At 47.8% G+C, this 21659-nt stretch overlaps 1 protein-coding gene across 1 annotated transcript in view; it reads right to left on the bottom strand.

Moving 5' to 3' along the window:
- Positions 1 to 367: 367 nt before the first annotated feature.
- The window catches only part of PPP1R37 (protein phosphatase 1 regulatory subunit 37), a 146854-nt gene continuing 125562 nt past the window's right edge, over positions 368 to 21659 (bottom strand). Inside the window, exons 12-13 of the mRNA XM_054010077.1 lie at positions 16955 to 17045; positions 368 to 6497 (exon numbers count right to left, since the gene is read on the bottom strand). Coding sequence (XP_053866052.1) covers positions 16963 to 17045 — 83 coding nt within the window. The 3' untranslated portion in view covers positions 368 to 6497; positions 16955 to 16962. The remainder of the gene's footprint in view (positions 6498 to 16954; positions 17046 to 21659) is intronic.

The following is a 21659-nucleotide window of genomic DNA, read 5'->3' as shown; positions in this document are numbered from 1 at the left end:
TATCATCACCCCTAGGAAGTGTTTGGAGCTCTGGTGGGGGAGGATCACAGCAGTTGTACCAATATCCCCCCAAGGCTGCATGTTGGTCCACCCCCTAAAAGGGCACTAGTAAGCCCCTCTCTCTTGCTTTTGAAGGACTTGCCCTCTAAATAAATAACCGGTGGGCAGGGGGATTCTCATCCATTTCCTGATCTTCTTTCTTTCCATGGGCGGTGGGGCTCCCCAGCTGCAGGTACCATTGTTCTCATGCAGAGATGTGTGAAGAGAGGAAAGGAAAGAGAGAGGACGTTAGAAGTCTGGGCCAGTCACCCTGCAAAGTGGTCCTTTCTGAAAGTGAGAAGGGAATTTACCATGGACAATCCCAGACTAAATTAGGAAACCCTTTATTTCAACCAAGAGTATTACAAGAAATCCATAAATGCGGTAAAACACACGTCATAGTTCTCTAGGGTTTGATAACAAAGCAAGTACTGGCCCGATACCAGCCTTTCTAATAAAACAGAAATGAAATATATTAAACTCTTTAATACCCAAGTGCTGGTTTACAGGAGATGTCAACATTCAGTTAAAGGCAGGTTACATGGTTTTTCCAAGTCTTTTGGTACCTAAAAACCATCCACGTGAGGCAATTGGTCAGTGAGAAAGGAGGTGATCAGGAACAAATCTCTTTGCTACCCGGCTTTGGGCAGAGGTAACACTACCATTCAGTCGGAGTTCTAAGCACAGAAGAAGAGTAGCGGGTTAGCTGAAAGTTCTGGGGCATGGATCCTCTCGATTTGCTTGTTATAAAAGATGGAAGGCTTCAGCGGGTGCGATTTCTTTGCTGAATCCCAAGCTGCTGCATTATCAGGGCTGCTGATACAGCTGTGGCCCCTTTCCCTTTTAGGGCAGAGTTATATTTTACCCTGGAGAAGAGGTTCTAGGTAACAGTCTATTTGTCCATGGCACAGTGCATCCCGGCAGGCTCAGATAAGTCCATTTATTTTCCTGTTCTCATTTTCAGACTCTGATCGAAAGGGCAGAAATGTGTCAATCTGATGGAAGTCTGAGACACAGGCCCCGTTCCAACATGGTAGCTCTTGGTGCCCCGTTGGATTTGTTCTTTGGATAAAGTGCTTTCCATTTAAAATCATGGCATCTTCCAGAAGGATCTCTACTTTCCACACTGACAAACAGCATGAGTAGAAGAGTGTGATGAGGCGGGGGAAGGATCTAGTTAGGGAATGACCCTGGATGGTGCTGGGCCCGCTTAACTCCAGACTTCAAGAGGAGGTCAGGGGTTCTGTGAAACTTGCAGGAGGCATTCAGTGCCTTTCAGGACTGGGCTCAATGTCCAGTATTTTCAGACCTAGGTGTCTGAAGTGAAGCAGTTAAGTAAGAGTGCCCTGCTTATCAGAGGGCCTACGCACCCTCAACTTCCACTCAAGTCAATGGAAGCTAATCTGACCAGGTTTACGTTAGGTTCCCAGCATGGATTCAGGTGCTTAACTTCAGGCCCCCACATTTGAAAATTCAGCTTCTGAAGGACGCATCGCTAAGCTAGTGAGATCCCGGTTCTACCCAAAGTTCCATGGATGTTCAGAAGAGGGAGTGCAACCGTTTCAGCATCGACGATCTGGTCAGTGTTCCCACATCTGGGGGTTTAAAACATCACGTCACACGAGGTCGCGTCTAAGATTCAAGAACACATAAGGCAGTTTTCCCACTGCCACAGACTGCTTTGCAATACGCATCGTAGCCGTTTCAGAAATAGGACACCAGACAAGATGCTTTTGCCATTTTAAAGAGTCCCAGAGGGACACTGAAGTTTTGAAAAACAGCTGTTGCACATGCCCTGTAAGACACCTGCAAAAGGTTTCTAATATGGTGTCTACAGTATGACTGACATGTCATGGCCTCATTTCAGTGCATATCAAGTAACATTAACAGGAGATGCATACGCTGCGTCCAAGGGCAGTTAGACCTTCTGATGTGCCAGAGTGGGTTCTGCTCTGCTTCAAGAAATACGGCAGTGAAAACACCTGCCAGAAGGCTGAGCAGAGGTTTCAACTCAGATCTTTATTCTTAACTACTGAATCTAGATTTCCGTGCTGTAATATGTGCTGCTGATATTCTTAGCAGTTATTCCTGTTTATTCACCACAGATTTACAAATGAGGGTAGGCCAGATAGGCAAGGCTCACAGACGACAGAAAGCAAAGAGGAATCTCTCTAAGAAGTTTCTTGGAGAAGAGCATAAATGAGAAAGCGGAAAGAGACATGACAATAAGTCTCAGGATAGGTCTACTGGGAATCTTGGGGTCCTAGTTTTATGTAACATGAATGATGGATTTTATTCCTTTCAAAAGGAAATGACTGAAAACAACTTCATTCAGGGGTAGTACTGAGAGGCACTAGGGCAAATGCTTCTGTCTTGACTGGTGCTGAATTTTTTATGGGCTGTCTTCCCTGTATGCAGACTGCTGGGCATACCTAACTGGGTCAAATGCCAGAGGACAGTTTCTTTGGCAAAACAGCCTAATTCGTGTTGGTTTTCCAGGCACAGGGAAAGATGCACCATAACTGCTGGGTCCATGAGCCCAGGAATGGCTTCAGATGTTCCTGTGGATACTAAATCTAAACTACAAATGAGATATGAAGGCTGCAGCTTTGCCATAGGATTCTCCCAATTAAGCACACCTGGTTTGCATACTGACTTGTCTGCTGCTTCTTGTGGAGAAGTGACTGCTACAAACAGCCACGGGGCTGCCCGGTTCGGCTTTCTGCATACCGGGTACCTCACACCGAACTCCTCAAATCAGTACCCGATGCGGGAAAGTCCAGCTCTGCATTCACAGCAGAATGTAGAGAATATGCAATAAACCTGTTTCTGTCATTGCTTGTAAGGCAGATCTTTCCGAAGCAGACTGGAGGGTATGTAGCTGCTGTCAGCATTAAGCTTAGATACAGGGACAAAACCATGTCAGAGCAGCATACAGAGGAGAAGAAATGGGCACCACAAAAAATGTTTTAGATGGAGCTCAATTTCCTGTCACATGTACAGCAGGGAATTGCCTAGAATTGCACAGTCACCATCACCATGAGCCTAGACCTCCACTGACAGCTGGTTCTTCTCATAAGCCATTCATATTTAGTAAAATCTCATTTTTGTGACCTGCAATATTTTAGCATTTCTCTTGCACAAATAATTCATTAACATGGAGTAGCAAGAGATCTCAAGAAGAAGATCATTGCCAGCTTCCCCCCAGACTGCAATGGGACTCCCAAATATGGGCAAACACCCTGAGCCCACAGACAGTGTCTTCCAAGAAGCCAGCTCCCTGGGTGGGAAGCATCTAAGGGCCTTAGGGGCACCAACCCCAGTGACAGCCAATGAGACTTGTGCTCTGAGCTCATTTCGGTGCTTCTGAAAACCCCACTGATGATTCTTGTGTAGCTTTACAGGTATTTTACCCATTGAAGTGAAAAGCAAAAGGGCAAATAGATTCTGAACAGGAATATCTGGGAGAGAAAAGCATTTTAGAGGCTGGACCACTGGACTGAGATTGTCATATCAAGCTCACACCCATAGGTACCATGCAGAACTTCAAACCACTGTCTGGTTTTCCTCACGGCTCTTTTCGCCAGGGTAGTGGATGGTAGCGCTAGCTCTGCAGAGTTCCTTTGGAAAGGGTATTGCTTCAGTTCTATTGAAATCTCACCTTCTCTTCTTTGCCATGGACAAACCAAGTGTCATTTGTAGGTACCAAACAGACAGGAGGAGTCAGTGACAAATGCAGTTTTCATTTAATAGAAAACAGTGTTAACAAAAATACACAACAGAAAGAAATGACAAACATTAGCAAATAAATCACCATCCTTTGTATGTAGTGTTAATGCAGCAAATTCCTAATGTGATTCAGTTTCAGTGCATGAAGAGCTAAAATTTCTGCATCTCCAGCCTTGATTCCCATGCAGCGAAGTGCCCTCACAGCTCCCTGATAGATTTATTGCACTTAAGAAAAAATAAAAATAAAAAAAGCTTAAGTTCTACCCAACAGCCCCCTCTCTAGGCTGTTTCTCTGGTCAGTTTATACAATAAATTTGTTAAATTACAGATTAGTACCATAGTTTCCTGCCGAGATTTCTCTTCATAGCAAAGCAGTAATCCACATATACAGAAATATTTCTCTTCCGATAGCAATTTTGGGGGGTGGGTGGGAGGGGGTGTGTGTCTGCCATTCCTCGTGGATTTGAACCAAAATGGTAGTTCAACACCTAATTTAACCTACTGAGTCTTCCTTCCTCTCCAACTCAAGGATAAAGGTGGTTCAATCTCTTATGACCCACATCATTCAGACTTTACGCTAACAGGCCTTGCTTCACGATAAAAAAGGTTTGCTGCATAACTTTGTTTCCCTTCCTTGATTGTTCCTCTTGCATGTGCTATATTGAAGCCTTCTGCCCAACACTTCAATGCTGCCCTCGAACTGCTGCTTCTGCCCCAACAGGCCTGCTCCTCTCTCTGGCTGTGGGTACAGGGGCAGGCATTCCATTCATTTGGATTACCAGTGAGGCGATTTGCACTCTGGCAATTCTGGCTTTCATTGTAATAGTGACTTCGGAATAATGGCCTCTTTGGGTGTCATGCTTTGTGCAGGGTGTGGTATGTTGCAGTGGGACTTTGCAGACTAAAACAATGACCCATTACACACTCTCGATACCAGAGTGCTCGGCCAGCAGAATCTCACAAGCCCTGGGACACTGAGAGAGAACCCTCCCTGAGAAAATTGAACACCTTTTCCAGAGCAACTGGATTCCTTCCCTTGGCAAGAAGAGTAAAGGAAAGGCACCACTAATGGTATATTCGTCCTATCAAAGGTGTGACAGCCTCTGGGATTCTCTGTATTAAGCACAATTTATAGAATGGAGCATGTTCCAATGCAGAATTGAAAATTCATCCCGAAAAGCCTTTGGTAAAAGGGGCAAATATTCTCTAAAGCAAGATTTTACACTGAATCAAAAGGCCCACTGACCAGCTAAATGAAAGCTACTTACACAATCATGAAAAATCAAATTCCTGTTCATCTTTTAATGGTGTAACATGTCCCCTGAATCTTTCCTCAGCCAAATACAAAAGGAGTTGGAAAATCCAAAACAGAAGGAGGGCAGTAACTTAAATAAACAAGGTGATCCTAGACTTCCTTTAATGTAATAAAATGTAGAGGATCCAACTACTTCTACTGCATATTTGCCTCTGGCTCAGTATTAGATTGCTGGATGAGTCCCCAAATGGTGATGACTGAGTCAGCCCCATCCCACCCTCCCTCTCTCTCTCTCTCTCTCTCACACTGTCAGTTCCGTACTATATGGCTTTGAGAAAACCTTGCAAAAGGGGGTAATTTGTCCTTCTCTTTGAAGCTTATAAAGTTAGGAAACTAGAATAGACTCAGCCATGATGATTCCTTCTCCCCCAAGAGACACTCAACGATAGAATTTCACCTGATCCTCAAGGGTATTAGCTCCGTCTCTTGAACACATCACAGGCAGGGAGCCCCCTGAAATGTGGATCTCACAAACGTGTGTGTGTGTGCGCACACAAGCACGCCGGCTAGTTATGTCAGTGTGGTGTTCTGTATAAGGGTTTGCACGGGAAGGTATTTCTTATGGTGCTTTTTGGCAGAGTTCTGCAAACCAGGAGTAAAGTTCCAAAAAGGTTGCAGGTTAGACTAAAAGTAATTCTACATTGTTTTCTAAGTTAAATCCTGTTCAGTACTTTGAAGCTCATGATAAATATATACCTAAAAAAGGAATTTAAAATAAATAACCATTGTGGCTGTGGGTGCAGCCTGTCCTGGACAGCTTGTCTGGCGATACAAGTTTCTCAACAGGTGACTACAGCTTGTCAGTGCCACGCTTCCCAGGGACACAATCATGTGCAACCATGCTGCTAGCAGGTTTCCATGTTAGAAAACAGTTTTCTTAAACTAGCCTTCAGAGACCTGGGACACTTGTAGTGTGTGGAAAGCAAACCCAGGCCTGAACCATGAGACTCTGGGTTTTTAAATCTCCCATTTGAATTGGAGAAAATTCCTGTCCAATGCCCGTTCTCCAGGATTGAGGATATCTTCTCCTTACAAATTACTCAGTAACAGTGGTAATTCCAGAGAAATATAGAAAGAAAAATGCAAATGCATCAGCTAGTGTCTAGAGAAGGTCAGAAAGTAGTGCCGTTTCCATCAGGTGCCAGGTAGGGAAATCACTCTTTTGGTAAGATTTTCTCTGTTCTCCTTCCCTTCCTGAATCATCTTGAAAATATCCGAGTCCGTCCTTATAGGGCAGAGTCAAGAATGTGGGGAAAAGTGTCTAGGGCAGGAAATATCACATTGTTTTGAAAAAAAAAATAACCTCTGTACTGCAGACCAAGGTTCTTCTGAATCATGTGGAGTGGGAAGGGAATAAAGCTACACAGGCATGTCCCAAGACAGTCTCAGCTCAACGTAGATCCACCCAGAGGAGCTGTGAGAGAGAACAAACACCAAGTCAGACATCACAGGAATTGCCAGGCAGAGTCAGCAGGCTGGTGGCCTCAGCACTAGATGCTCCCGAGGAAGCTGCAAAAATCTCCATCACCCACAGCTATAGACTAGCCAGCCCTATAGAGGCAGCGTGCTGCTAACCCCAGAAGTCAGTGGCTGAGACAGGAGGATCTATTTTCCTTATACATATATTCCTAATGTTATTTTATCCTAACTTATATCAAACCACCGAATGGAGTTGGAACAGTTCCCAACCTCTTTGCCTAAGGCTACTACATCTACCGCAGGAGTTTAATAATACCTGCTCTCAAGATCTATTTCAATAATAACTGACATCCAACTCGGTACCCTACATTTCCCTTTACAATTGTATTTAAAATCAAATACACACACTAACTTGGAGCTCAGCTCCTCTTAAGAAAACGTCATAAAACACAGACTTAAAAATACAATACAGTAACTCCTCACTTAACGTCGTCCTGGTTAACGTCGTTTCATTGCTGATCAATTAGATAACATGCTCCGTTTAAAGTTGTGCAATGCTCCCTTATAACGTTGTTTGGCAGCCGCCTGCTTTGTCCACTGCTTGCAGAAAGAGCAGCCCGTTGCAGCTAGCTGGTGGGGACGTGGAATCAGAGTGGACCGGCAGCCCCCCCATCAGCTCCCCGCTCCCCTAAATACCCGGTGTGCAATTGCCGGGCAGTTCAGCTGTCCCTCCCCCCACTGCCCTGTGTTGCTCCTGCCCTCTGCCTTGGAGCTGCTCCTGGGAGCCTCCTGCTTGCAGTGCGGGGGCGGGCGGGGCGGGGAAGGGTGCTAATGTCAGGGTGTCCCCCTCCCCTCTGCTCCTGCCCCCTGCTTCTTTACACCATCTCTATAGAGTGGGGGTGGGGGGGAGACACACGGCGGCTCAGGACAGAGGGAGCATGCTGGCAGCAGCTGCTGTCTCAACTTGCTGATCTACTTAAAAGGGCAGCGTACTTAAAGTGGGGTCAGCGTACTTAACGGGGCAATGAGCATCTCTCTCCCACACAGGGTGTATGACTCGGTCTCTCTCGGCCATGCTGTCTCCCTTCCCTCCATTCCTGCTGCCTTGTAGCGTGTGAGGCTACATTAACAACAATGTGTTATCCCTTGAGGGCTCAGCCGAGTGCTAGTTCATCATTTAGCAGTAAGGCATTCCCTGGGAAATATCCCACCCTCTGACTTCACCACCTCAACCAAAGCTTCACAATCATCATTGCTGTGTACAGTATTAAACTGTTTAAAACTTATACTGTGTATATGTGTGTGTGCGCATATATATTATGTACGGCAGAAAGGGATCTAGGGGTTATAGTGGACCACAAGCTAAATATGAGTCAACACTGTGATGCTGTTGCAAAAAAAGCAAACATGATTCTGGGATGCATTAACAGGTGTGTTGTGAGCAAGACACGAGAAGTCATTCTTCCGCTCTACTCTGCTCTGGTTAGGCCTCAGCTGGAGTATTGTGTCCAGTTCTGGGCGCCGCATTTTAAAAAAGATGTTGAGAAATTGGAAAGGGTCCAAAGAAGAGCGACAAGAATGATTAAAGGTCTTGAGAACATGACCTATGAAGGAAGGCTGAAAGAACTGGGTTTGTTTAGTTTGGAAAAGAGAAGACTGAGAGGGGACATGATAGCAGTTTTCAGGTATCTAAAAGGGTGTCATAAGGAGGAGGGAGAGAACTTGTTCACCTTAGCCTCTAAGGATAGAACCAGAAACAATGGGTTTAAACTGCAGCAAGGGAGGTCTAGGTTGGACATTAGGAAAAAGTTCCTAACTGTCAGGGTGGTTAAACACTGGAACAAATTGCCTAGGGAGGTTGTGGAATCTCCGTCTCTGGAGATATTTAAGAGTAGGTTAGATAAATGTCTATTAGGGATGGTCTAGGCAGTATTTGGTCCTGCCATGCGGGCAGGGGACTGGACTCAATGACCTCTCGAGGTCCCTTCCAGTCCTATAATCTATGAATCTATGAATATTCGTTTTTGTCTCGCGAAAAAAATGTCCCTGGAACCTAAGCCCCCCTATTTACATCATTCTTATGGGGAAATTGGATTCGCTTAACATTGTTTCGCCTAAAGTAGCATTTTTCAGGAACATAACTACAACGTTAAGAGAAGAGCTACTGTAGTAATCATCATTAGTTACCTAGATAAACCAAATCTCAGCATTTGCAGTATTTCTTCCACTTAATACATGAAATACCTACAGAGTATGGCAGTTACCCTAGTAATGTTATTTAGTAACAACCTCTTTGGGCAACACACTTTAAGAAAGATGTGGACAAATTGGAGAAAGTCCAGAAGAGAGCAACAAAAATGATAAAAGGTTTAGAAACTCTGACTATTGAGGAAAGTTTTTTTTTTTTTTTTTTTTTTAAAAAGACAGTTACCTTTTCTATAATTGGTGTTCTTCGAGATGTGTTGCTCATGTCCATTCAACTTTGGTGTGTGTGCTCGCCACATGCACTGGTGCTGGAAGTTTTTCCCTGAGCAGTATCCATAGGGGACTGGCTCCTGCGGCCCCTGGACTGGTGCGCACATGCCACGGTAAATAGGGTGCCACCAGTTCCCCCCACCCTCAGTTCCTTCTTGCCGGAAACTCCGACAGTGGGGAAGGACGACGGGTTGTGGCATGGAAATGAGCAACACATCTCGAAGAACACCAGTTACGGAAAAGGTAACTGTCTTTTCTTCGAGTGATTGCTCATGTCCATTTAACTTAGGGGACTCCCAACCAGTACCCCTCGGAGATGGGTAGGAGTTCATGGATGTGTAGATTGCAACACAGCTCTGCTGAACCCAGCGTCGTCCCTGGCCGGCTCAGTGATGGCGTAATGGGCCGTGAACGTGTGCACTGAGGACCACGTCGTGGCTCGACAGTTGTCCTGGATCGGGATGTGTGCCAGGAAGGCCGCTGAAGATGTCTGTGCTCTGGTCGAGTCTGATGATTGGGGGCGGAGGGACTCCTGCCAACTTGAAGCAGATCCGAATGCAAGAAGTGATCCAGTTGGAAATCCTCTGCATGGACACTAGTAGGCCCTTCATCCTATCAGCTGTAGAGATGAAAAGCTGAGTTGACTTACGGAAAGGCTTTGATCTAGGTAGAAAGCCAGAGCCCTTCTTACGTCCAAAGCATGAAGGTGCCTCTCTTCACTAGTCTCATGGGGCTTGGGGCAGAAGACCAGAAGGAAGATGTCCTGGCTCATGTGGAAAGTGGACACCACCTTGGGAAGGAAGGCCAGGTGGGGCTGGAGCTGGACCTTGTCCTTATAGAAGATCACGTATGGCAGTTCTGAGGTCACCGCCAACAGGAAAGCTACCTTCCATGATAGGTGGGACAGGGAGCACGAGGCCAAAGGCTCAAAGGGTGGGCCTGTGAGCCTGGAGAGAACCAAGTTGAGATCCCTCTGAGGGGCTGGGGACCAGACTTTAGGAAAGAGTCTCTCGAGGTCTCTAAGGAACCTGAAGGCCGAAAGGGCTGCCAGCTGCATCAAGATAGAGGAGTGCACCAGGCCCTGGTTCCTTAAATGAAACAGGTGGTCCAAGATCAACTGCACCGAAGAATGTGAAGGGGAGATGCCCCGTTCGGCTGCTGAATCCCTTCATCTGGGTTCAGCCACACAGCAGCCACACCGTGAGGTGGATGGACGCCAGGTTGGGGTACAAGAGTCAGCCGTGATCTGTGACAGCAGGTCCCGTCAGTTCGGCAGGGGCCAGAGAAGGACTGCTGACAAGCTTGATAGCGTCCCGAACCAGTGCTGGCGAGGCCACGCCGGGGCGATCATGATAACCTGTGCCTTGTCCCTCTTGATTTTCGCTAGGACCGTGCTGATGAGCAGAATCGAAGGGAACGCATACATCAGGCTTCCTGCCCATGGCAGGAAGAAGGCGTCAGAGAGGGAGCCCTTGCCCAGACCCCGTCCGGAGCAAAACCTGTGGCACTTCCTGTTCTGCCTGGTGGCAAACAAATCCACTTGTGGAGTTCCCCACCTCTGGAAGATCATGCCACCTACATCCGGGTGGAGCACCCACTCGCGGTGAGAGAAAAGTCCCTGCTTAGGTCATCTGCTAGCATGTTCCTGGCACTCGGAAGGTAACACACTTTAGATGGCAGAGGATTGTGCTCCACCTTGCCTGTTGATGTAGAACATCAAGGCTGTGTTGTCCGTGAGGACTCTGACCACTCTGCCTGACAAGTGAGGTAGGAAGACTGTGCATGCTCTGTGCACCACCCTAAGCTCTTTGATGTTTGTGTGTGGCGTCAATTCCTAGGGGAACCACATACCTTGGGTCTGGAGGGTGCTGAGGTGTCACCTCCAGCCAAGGTCCGAGGCGTCCAAACCAACTCGTCTAAGTGAGGAGTGTGACGAAGGGAACTCCTTCCAGGATTTTCCAGGGGTCGGTCCACCATCGCAGTGAGGTAAGTACCATCATGGGGATGGTGACGACCTTCTCCAGGTGGTCCCTGGACTGGGAGTAGACCCTCACCAACCATTGCTGCAGGGGTCACAACCGGAGCCTGGCATGGCGCACCACATATGCATATGCTGCCATGCGACCTAGTAGGCACAGGCAAACCCTGACCGTGGTCAGGGGAAACACGGTCAATTCTGCGATGAGGTCTGTCAATGCCCTGAATCTCTCCAGTGGCAGGAACACTCTGGCGCAGGTCAAGTTGAGCACTACTCCAATGAACTCTATCCTCTGTATCGAAACTAACGTGGATTTTTTGTCGTTCACCAACAGACCGAGGTGACGGCAGGTGACTAGCAGCATCGCAACATCCCTTTGGACCTGGCTCTGCCATTGACTAGCCAGTCGTTGAGGTATGGGTAGATCTGAACACCCCGACGTCTGAGGTAGGCAGCCACCACCCACATGCACTTGGTAAATACCCATGGTGCTGTTGCTTGGCCAAACGGGAGGACTGCAAATTGATAGTGGTTGGAACCTACCATAAACTGTAGGCAGTGTCTGTGTCCCTCAAAGATGGCAATGTGAAAGTATGCATCTTTCAGATCGAGGGCAGCATACCAGTCTCCTGGATCCAGGGAGGGGATGATGGAGGCCAGAGAGACCATGCAGAACTTTAGCTTTGCTAGGAAGTGGTTCAGGTCTTGCAGGTATAGGAAGGTGATAGACCACCCTTGGCCTTTGGGATTAAAAAGTAGCAGGAATAGAACCCTTTGTTCCTGAACTCTGGAGGAACGATCTCCACCGTACCTAGCTGAGGTAACCCCTATACCTCCTGCTTGAGGAGATTCTCGTGAGATGGGTCACTGAAGAGGGACGGGGGGTGGGGGGTGGGAAGAAGGGGTAGAAAACAACTGAAGGGTGTAACCCCGAGCCACCGTTCTCAGGACCCATCGGTCCGATGTTATAGATGCCCACACAGGGAGGAAAGGAGAAAGGCGGCTGGCAAAAATAAGGGAGGGAGGCTCCTGGGAACAGTCCGGTACGTTGCCCTCGGGCATACCCTCAAAACAAGGGCCTGCCCACCTGCTTATTGCGGGTCGAGCTTGCCTGAGAGGCCCGCGGAGGCGCTTGGCTAGGACACTGCTTGTAGCCTCTGGATTTCTTATGGGGAGGCGCCTGGCGAGGGTGGTTCCCCTGGCTCTGAGGCTGCTGCAGCTTAAACCGCTTGCGGGCAGGGCTGGGAACAAACGGGCCCAGCGTTTTAAGGGTCGTGCGGGAGTCCTTTAGGCCATGGAGCGGATTGTCCATCTGTTCCGCAAACCTGCCCATCGAAGGGAAGGTCTTGCGTCGACTGCTCCGTGGACAAGCCAGAGAAGAGCAGCCAGGATACCCGGTGCATGGTGATGGCTGAGGCCATGGTTCAGGCGGCGATGTCCACCGCATCCAATGCCACCTGGAGCGTCGCCCTGGCCGCCGTCGTGCCCTCCTCCATAGTAGCCCGGAACTCCTTCCTAGATGCCTCAGGAAGAGAGCCCGCGAACTTGGCCATGGCTTGCCACCTGTTAAAATCATAGCATCCCAGGAGGGCCTGATGATTGGCCACCCTCAACTGGAGGCTAGAGGATGAATAAACCTTATGCCCAAACAAATTTAGCCTCTTGGAGTCTTTGCTCTTAGGGGTAAGCCGTGGGTTGACCCTGTCGCTCCCTGTGGTTAACAGCTTCTACCACTAGGGATTTGGGAGCAGGATGGGTGTACAGGTACTCGTGGCCTTTGGATGGCACAAAGTACTTACACAGCCCTCTTTGAGATGGGTGGCAGGGAGGAGGGAGTTTGCCACAGGGCATTAGTGATCTGAGAGACTCCATCATGAAGGGGCAGAGCCACTCTGGCCGGTGCCGTGGAGCAGAGAGCATCGAAAAGAGAGTCCAAGGGCTCCTCTAGCTCTTCCACCTGAAGACCCAGGTTGGCAGTGACCCTCTTCAGTAGTTCCTGGTGCGCATTAGCGTCATTCAGAGGAACCGGAGGAGGAGGCCCCATTATAGCCTCGTCTGGCGACGACAAGTGCCGTAGGGTCCTCCCCAACCATTGGTGGCCCAGTGGCTTGTTCCCCTGCTCCCTCTTGGACTTGCGGGATCCTCGTGCCAGAGGCTTTGTGCGCCGGAGGAGGGCGGGAGAGAGCGGCAGCTGGTCTCTCCGAGGCTCTGGACACCGAGTGGGCAGCTTGGGAGGGCTGTGTGAACCCCCATGGGTTCAATGGGTACCACAGCATTGGCCACTGTGCCTGAGGCCACGGGGCTGGATTCGGTGCCGACAATGTAGCCGGTCCCACCGATACCGGAGATTGTCCCAGGGAACCTCGCTCCAAACCAGGGTTGGATCCTGAGTGGTCGCTCCCAGGTGACCAGGCTTGGAGCCGGCGATCTACGTCTCACGCTTGACGAGTGGGACTGGGATGAGGAGCTGGCTCGGTGTCGGGAAACACCCGCACGTGGTGATCCCATCCTAGGGGATCGGCGACGGTCTGAAGAATGGTACTGTTGATCCCTCAACGAATCCCTGGAGTGGTACCGCAGTCTCAGCAATACTGGGTGCCGGGACCGGTACTCCTGCCGGGGGGCCATGTGCCTCCAAAGGTCTGCACCTGGTGGCCAGAGAGCTGCGCCTTGAGCCTCTCTGCCCGTGCCCAAGGTCTGGGGACCGAATAGGGCTGTGCTGCATCTGCCAGATGTGCGGTGGCTAGGGGACGGCGAGCACTGGCGGGACATCCCCTGTGACGGGGAACAGTGCTGCTGAGGTGGGGACCGAAGGAGTCCAAACACGGGTTTACCTCGTGACCAGGGAACTGCAGGAGCTGGTGTGCGCGGCACCAGGAGGGACATGATCTCCTGCACCACCTGCAGGGCCTCCGGCATGGATGGCACCCAAAGCTGACAGAGGCCTCTTCCACTATCGGGGGTAGCCGACAGGGAGTGGGTTGGGCTACATCACTCACCCGGAGCTTGGGCCCGGATCCTGACGTGTGTGAAGAGTTGCCTGGCCTGAGATCTTGCTCACACCCAGTCTTATCCTTTCGCTTGTGGGAGATTGGAGACCAGCCTCGTCCCGCCTGCTTGGGCTTCTTGGCTGGAGCCACAGATGGGAATCGGTGCTGGCTAGTGGACGGTCCCAGGGGGGCGCTGTGCACCGAGGTCACGGTAATCAGCGCCAAGTTGGAGTGTTGCTCCGATGCCGGAGTGAGGACCGACTCCAGAAGGAGCGCTCTTAAATGAATATTGCACTCCTTCTTAGTCCTTGGCTTGAAGGACTTGCAAATTTTGGACTTCTCACTAATATGTCCTTCGCCCAAGCAACGCAGACAACTGCTGTATGGATCACTAAAGGGCATGGGCCTCTTGCAGCCATCACAGGGCTTAAAGCCTGGGGATTGGGGCATGCCCCGTCCCGAGACAAAGTCCCGTTCAGGACCTACAAAGTCTCTAACTATAGCGAAGGGATTTATCAACACCAATATAAAACTATATACTGTATAAAACAGAAGATAACTAGTTCGTATGAACGAGCAGCTAGAGCACTAACTGAAGCAGCAACAGTTCCAGCACTGTCACTGGCGGCAAGAAGGAACTGAGGGTGGGGGGAACCGGCGGCGCCCTATATACCGCGGCATGCGTGTGCCACTCCAGGGGGCGCCGGAGCCGGTCCCCTACGGATACTGCTGAGGGAAAAACTTCCGGCACTGATGCATGTGGTGAACGCACACACCTAAGTTGAATGGACATGAACCATCACTCCAAGAAGAACTGGGCATGCTTAGTTGAGAGAAAAGAAGGCTGAGGTAAGACCTGATAACAGTCTTCATATATAAAAAGCAACAAAGAATCCTGTGGCACCTTATAGACTAACAGATATGTTGGAGCATAAGCTTTCGTGGGTGAATACCCACTTCTTCATATATATTATGTCTTCATATACGTTAAGATATGTTACAATAGTTAAGTTCTGGAATAGGTTACCAAGGGAGGTTGTGGAATCCTTGTTATTGAAGGCTTTTAACAGGTTAGACAAAACATCTTTCAGGGATGGCTTAGGTTTACTTGGTCTTGCCTCAGCACAGGTGGGTGGACTAGATGACATCTGGAAGTTCCTTCCAGGCCTACACTTCTATGATTCCTCCACCATTTTTTTCTCCTAATGCACAATTGGCTAGATGTATTCTCAGTGGGGGTTGCTGGGTTTTTCCCCACCTTCCTCTGAAACATCAGAGATTGGCCATGGCTGGAGATGGGACAACAGCTGGGGTGAACCAGTGCTCTGAGGCAGTGCAGAGAATTCTCTTTTAGATTCCTGGTCAGGATCCCTTACTCACACGCTCAGGGTCATACTGATCAACAGACTGTGGCCCAGGTCAGATTGGCAGGGATCTTGGGTTTTTTTCAACTCTTTTTGCAGTGGATTGCCTGCTGAGATCATCTGACCACATCTCACCTAATCCATTCCCTGCAATTGCAGGGGCCTCGGGCATTGGTGGCTGTTACGGAGTATTGGGGAACTCAGGGCCCTGCACCCCCGGTTTTCTGCGATTTACCATGACTCTCAGCCAGCCAGTAAAGCAGAAGGTTTATTTGGATGACAGGAATACAGTTCAAGACAGGTTTTGCAGGCACAGACAACAGGGACCCCCTCAGTTAGGTCCATCTTGGGGTCCCAGGGCATCCCCGCCCCCTTGGGAGGTCAGAGCAATCTCTGCCTCCCCACCATCTCACCACCCAGCTTCCAAGACTCTGCCTTCAGCGACCCCTCCCACAGCCTTTGTTCAGTTTCCCGGGCCCCGGAGTCACCTGACCTCCAACCCCCTCCTGGGTTCTCATGTTACAAGCTCAGGTATGTTCCCTCGGGCCGACTCCCATCCTCCGATGCAGACCATCCTAGTCACACTCCCCTGTCAGCATTCCCACACCCCAGCAAGAACAGTTCCAGTTCGTCACAGTGGCACCTTGATCTTTTCTGCTCTCTTCCTGTGGCACACGTCAGTTTAGTCTCCTGAGGCTGTGATTATACAGGGGTCAGATTAGATGATCTAATGCTCAGCCAGGGTAAATCGTATCATCTGGACAATGCCAGTGAACGAGACCAGGATAGGCCACAGCCTCGTGAAGATGGAACAGATGTTCCACTCAGGCTGTACCACTGTTGACTCAGATTGGAGAGCTCTTTGGGCCTGCACCTATCCGGTAACGTATCCTCTCTCCATCACACAGACCTGTATAGCTTCTCCGCCTACAAAAGTGTTATGAGTGGATGACAATGGTGACACTTTTTGAAACCTATGTATAATATATATAAATCAGTGGTTTTCAACCTGTGGTCCATGGACCCCTGGGGGTCCTCAGACTATGTCTAAGGGGTCCGCAAAAGGTTGTCAATGCCATAGGACAGTGGTTTTCAACCTGGGGTCTGCAGACTACATCTAAGATGTCCAAAGGGGTCCACACCTCCATTTGAAATTTTTTCAGGGGTTCACAAATGAAAGAAGGTTGAAAATCACTGATATAAATAAATTATATACAAAAAACTGCACTGAAACGATGATATGCAGGTTGTAAAGTCAGGTCCTCAGAAGTTAGGAAATACCACAAGGAACGCCTGTGCAACACGAACACTGCCACCTCCTTATGCGTATGCATTCTGATACAGTTACATGATCACATACTATTTTTTGCACAGGGAAAATATTTTGGGTGTGCGAAGTCAGGTTGACCTAGGTCTAGAATTTGTTTTTATTACAGACGTGCTTGACTGTGTCTGAGATTCACCAGCCTGTCTCACACCCAGAGCTATTCTGGCAACTAGAACGTTGTAGACAAAATGGTGGAGAAAAAAAAAAAATCTTTGTTCTCTTCATCACAGCAACAGCAGCAGCTTTCAGAAACTCTACTCTCCTTCTGTCTTGATTCTGTTACCAGAATACCGTTCAAACCTAGCAAAGCTTCCTTACCTAAAGTGTCACAGTGGCTCCTGCCCGGTCTCTTGACTTGCTTCTAGGAGCAATTCCTCCAGCTCCTTCTCATTCTTGGAACAGTTTAATTCTGAAATCAAACAAGGATGAACCTCAATCAGCAACCTTAACACCAATTAATTTTCATTAAGAAACAAGCACCATGTCCCTCTCCAAATTTGGGATCAGTGGGGCATGTAAATTAGGAAGCCTGGGGTGTACTAGAGTAAGTGCTCAAACATAATGCTGTTTCCCTCCTGTTGTATTAATTTATAAAAAGAGACTGGTGCAAAGAGACAAAAGCAATCAAAGGTTAAGAGTTGCCTAGCATTTAATGACAGAAGCAACCATTACATCATCTCATCAGACCTCCTATATAACACAAGCCCTACAACTTCACCCAAATACCCTATGTGGAGCCCACTTACTGCAAAGTAATGCCATTCTCACTCCATTCAATAAAAATACAGATCCCTCCCATTTAAAACCACTAGGAATGCTGACCTGAAGGGTCTTGTCTTTTTTAAAATTTATTAAACATTTTCAATCTTGTTTCTCATAATAAACCAAACTAGTTTTAGGCAACATGCCAACCTATTACACAAGTAAAGAGTACTATGCAGCAGAAAAAAGAAAACACCAAGGTATTTACACAGTGCTTGGATTCCTACATATTAACTGCAGTACTCCAAGCACTTTTTTTTATGACACATAAAAAAAAAAAATCAAGAACAAAAGACCAAACAAAAATTGAATAAATCAAAATCAAGAGGGGAAAAGGGAGAAATGGAAAGAAGAAATCAAGAGGAAGTGTGTGGATCTATACACCTGCTTTCATCCAGGCCTCCTGCAGGGATCTTTACTTGACCAGCTCTAGGAAACTGACCCAAATAGACTCACATTTTCCCATCTATTGTATGTGATCCCTTTCTTCGCAGCCAGTTCTGCCAGTCCATTACACCAGACTTTGTGCCTAGCGGGGGAACGGGGGTGTACTTTTCCAAGATAGCAAACCTGGACAGTAAAGCTCTGTGTAGTTATCCCCTTTGGTATGTTGATAGCCTCCATTTACTAGGTATATGACCCACGACACAGGTACCTACTTTAAAGTCAAGTGAAGCCTCTACAATCATGGTTTATTCTGGTTTTAATGTCACCCCAGAAGTTAAAACAATAGGGCATGACCAATACATCTCCTTTGCCTCCACACCTCCAACGTCAAATCACTGGGGGCAGCTTTAATTTTCTCAAGTCCTTGGAGAGACCCATGTACGCTAAAGGTGATTTTTGTGGAGACAGAATCAGAGGTCCACGGTTGCTTCCTTAACCTCTTGGGTTGCTCTATTCCATTGGTGATGGCGTGGAGGAGGAAGAGATATTTATTGTCAATTCTTAGCTACATTTTTGCCTCTGTATAAACATCTGTATTAACGCTTTGGCGAGTCTCGTACAGTGTAGCTTCCAGTCAGGATAGTTCTCTATAAAATTTGAGACTTTCTGGTGCTTCAGCAGCACAAATGCTTCCAGGCCAAATTCTGAAGTGAGCATTATTGTAGTTGGAGAGAAGTAAACAGTGTGATCTGGTTCCCAGTTATTAATTGGGATATATATGGCATGGTGTATTCCATTCAGGTTTCCCACATTATTGTCTTCCTCCCCGATTTTTAGCATGGAAATATCCAAGACTGGGCCTGCTACAGGAGATGAGATGGAATGTGTGCTGGCGTGCCAAGGTGGACCATATCTAAGGGGACATATGGATGGTGAGAATTAGATCTTTTTGGCACCTACAGTATCCAGAGTCTAAGTGTTTCTTCTATCTTAAACTAGATGCGGTCAGTTGGTTTTGTCAAATAGGAAGTGAAACATCACACTCAAAAGAAGTAAGAGACCATAAACAAACTGACGTTACAAACCATATTCTTCATAGAAATAGGTTTATGATATGAATATTGCATAACTAAGATATACTTTATGCAAGATGGCACATGTAAGATATCATTGGAAAGGTTATGATTTACTCAATGTGATTACTCACTTTGTATGCATGTATCATTTCTGTATCTAAAGCTAAACAATTACAACTGTGTGTGTATTTGGGAGACACCCATCAGACAACTGACCATCACAGCCTTGATGGCCCATTCGAAAGAAACAATAAGACTGTGAAGATACTAATCTCTCTCCTTCCTGAGAGGCATCCTGGGAGTAGCTGTGACACTACCAGGTCAGGTGATAATATTACCTGATACAAAAAAATACCACCTTGGACACTGCTGGTACTTTTCCTCGGTAGGAGGATGGGTATCAAAAAGATTTCCTGCCTTAGGTAAATCCTTTTTAAGGCTGGGGAGGGGGTTAATCTAGACTCTCCTCCATTGCCTACCCAAGAAGGAGGACTGCTGACTCCATCTTGGGCCAGTAACTTTCCATACATAGAGGCTATTGGCTTTGTTTGGGACAGTATATTTCCATGGACATGGCAGAGGGTATAAAAGGCACCTAAGACAGCTCCATTTTGTCTCTTTCCTGCTTTAATTCTCTGGACTGTGGATTTAAAACAAAAAGGAGCATCTTGAACTATGGACCAAAGACCTTCCAATCTTTTGACAGATACCAGAGAGACTTTTGCAAGCCAGCAGTCTATTCCATCACTGCTACAAATCTGATATAAGGACTTTGCAATCATTTGTATGCATATGATCCATTAACCATTTATAACTCTTTTTTTAATAAATCTTTACTTTAGTTTATTAAGGATTGGCTGACAGCAAGGTATTTGGGTAAGGTCTGAGCTATATATTGACCTGGAGATAAGTGTCTGATCCTTTGGGATTAGTAAGAACCTCACATATGGTGAATTAGGTTTTCAGTAACCTCTCACTATATTAGATTTGTTCATCTGGATGGGAGCCAAGGGCTGGAATGCCTAAAGGGGGACAGTATTTGGCTTCTGGTTAACCAGCATGGTACTGCAGAAGCTCTTGTTACTGGCTTGGTGACTCGAAGTATAAATAAACCACCAGTTTTGGGGATTGTTTGCCCTATTTCTTGCAGTCTGCCCTGAGTGTGGCATTCTTAATGTGGTCCCATCCCAGGCACCTGGTCACACCTGGGTTACATAATGAACAATTACACACACTTGCCTTCAAGCCCCAGTACAGATGACAAGCATTTGAACCTACATTTCTGACCAACCACCACCTGTGGGCCAGGGCCGGCTCTAGGATTTTTGCCGCCCCAAGCAAAATCAATTTTGGCCGCCCCCCTGACCCCCCCTGTTTTTTTCTTACCCTACCCCCCGGCCCCGCCTCAACTCCGCTCCTTCCCGAAATCCCCAGCCCTGCCTCCTCCCCCAAGGCTCTCAAGGCTAGGAGGGAGGGGGAGAAGCGGCGCGCGAATCAGCTGTTTCGCATGCCACGGCCGCTCAGGATCTCCCCCTCCCTCCCAGGTTTGAGAGCCTGGGAGGGAGGGCGAGCGAGCAGCGGCAGCAGCAGAGGTGAGCTAGGGCGGCCGGGGCACATTTTTAGGGGCGGCAGGAGCGGCATTCTGGCGCCGGCCATGCCGCCCCTAAAAATGTGCCGCCCCAAGCACCAGCTTGTTTTGCTGGTGCCTAGAGCCGGCCCTGCTGTGGGCATAGTTTCATGCAGAAGAAGAATGAAGAAAGGTCAAGCCATCAGAAATAAATGTACTCCTAAAAATCAGTCAGTTCAGAGATAATTTGCACGTAGAAAAGCAGGCTTCATTAGCTGAATAAACACTATTTCTGACTAGTCTGAGCAGCTCTAGAAAAGAAAAAATAGAGCTTGCCCCCCCCCCCCCCCAACAGCATGCCATTTTGCAGATTACAGCAAACTGCACACTCAAGCACATCGCCTGCAAACACTCGTATACATGCTCAGCTTCAAGCAAGTGAGCAATCCCTTGAGTTTAATGTGCCTGCTCACATGCTAAGAGTTGATTGTGTATGTTTTCAGGACCGGGGCCTATGATGCCTAAAATCCAGGTATTGGGGGAAAGTTTTTCATTTGTTTACTTTGGGCATTTGACAGCACCATGCAGAGAGGAGTGGTTACTATTTCCCTCCTGTGGGCAGCTTCTCCCTTGCTGAGCAACCCTTATAGAGTCAGACTCCAAGGGCAGAAAACCCCACTATCCCCTAGTCTGACCTCCTGCATAACACGGGCTATGGAATTCCCCAAATAATTCCTGTCTGAATTAGAGCATCTCTTTTAGAAAATCATCATCGAGACGGAAAAAAGCCATCATAAAAACTAGTTCTAAAACAATCTTTTTTTAAAAAATGCTATGAACGGTTTAAAGAGTGAGCTATCCGAAATGGTAATTTTAGAAATTAGTTTACAAAGCTGAATGTCCCTTAAACGGGTCCGAAAGGTCACTACGGAGTGACACTGGACACGTCCTCCCTAGGGAGGCAAAAAAGCCAGAGCCGGCCTGATGGCTGGCCCAAGAAATGAGAAGTTAGGATTGGAAATCAAAGCCAGGTTTCTTGTATGGCCAGGTGGCCTCCTTGGGGAAGTGTTTGGGTTGTGAGAAGGTCTGGGCAAGTCATTTTCCATTTCCATGAAGCAGGAACAATGAAAGCAGAGCGCAGAAAGGATGTGAGCTCTCAAGGTTAGCTTTAGTTAGGGATGACAGCTTTAAATGTCCAGAAGGCAACCTCTTACCCGTTTCATCTACTCCC

Source organism: Malaclemys terrapin, chromosome 20 (assembly GCF_027887155.1).
Source record: "Malaclemys terrapin pileata isolate rMalTer1 chromosome 20, rMalTer1.hap1, whole genome shotgun sequence".
Taxonomy (NCBI): domain Eukaryota; kingdom Metazoa; phylum Chordata; order Testudines; family Emydidae; genus Malaclemys; species Malaclemys terrapin.
The sequence above is the reverse complement of the archived record's forward strand: the minus strand, read 5'-3'. Positions and strand labels throughout refer to the sequence as shown.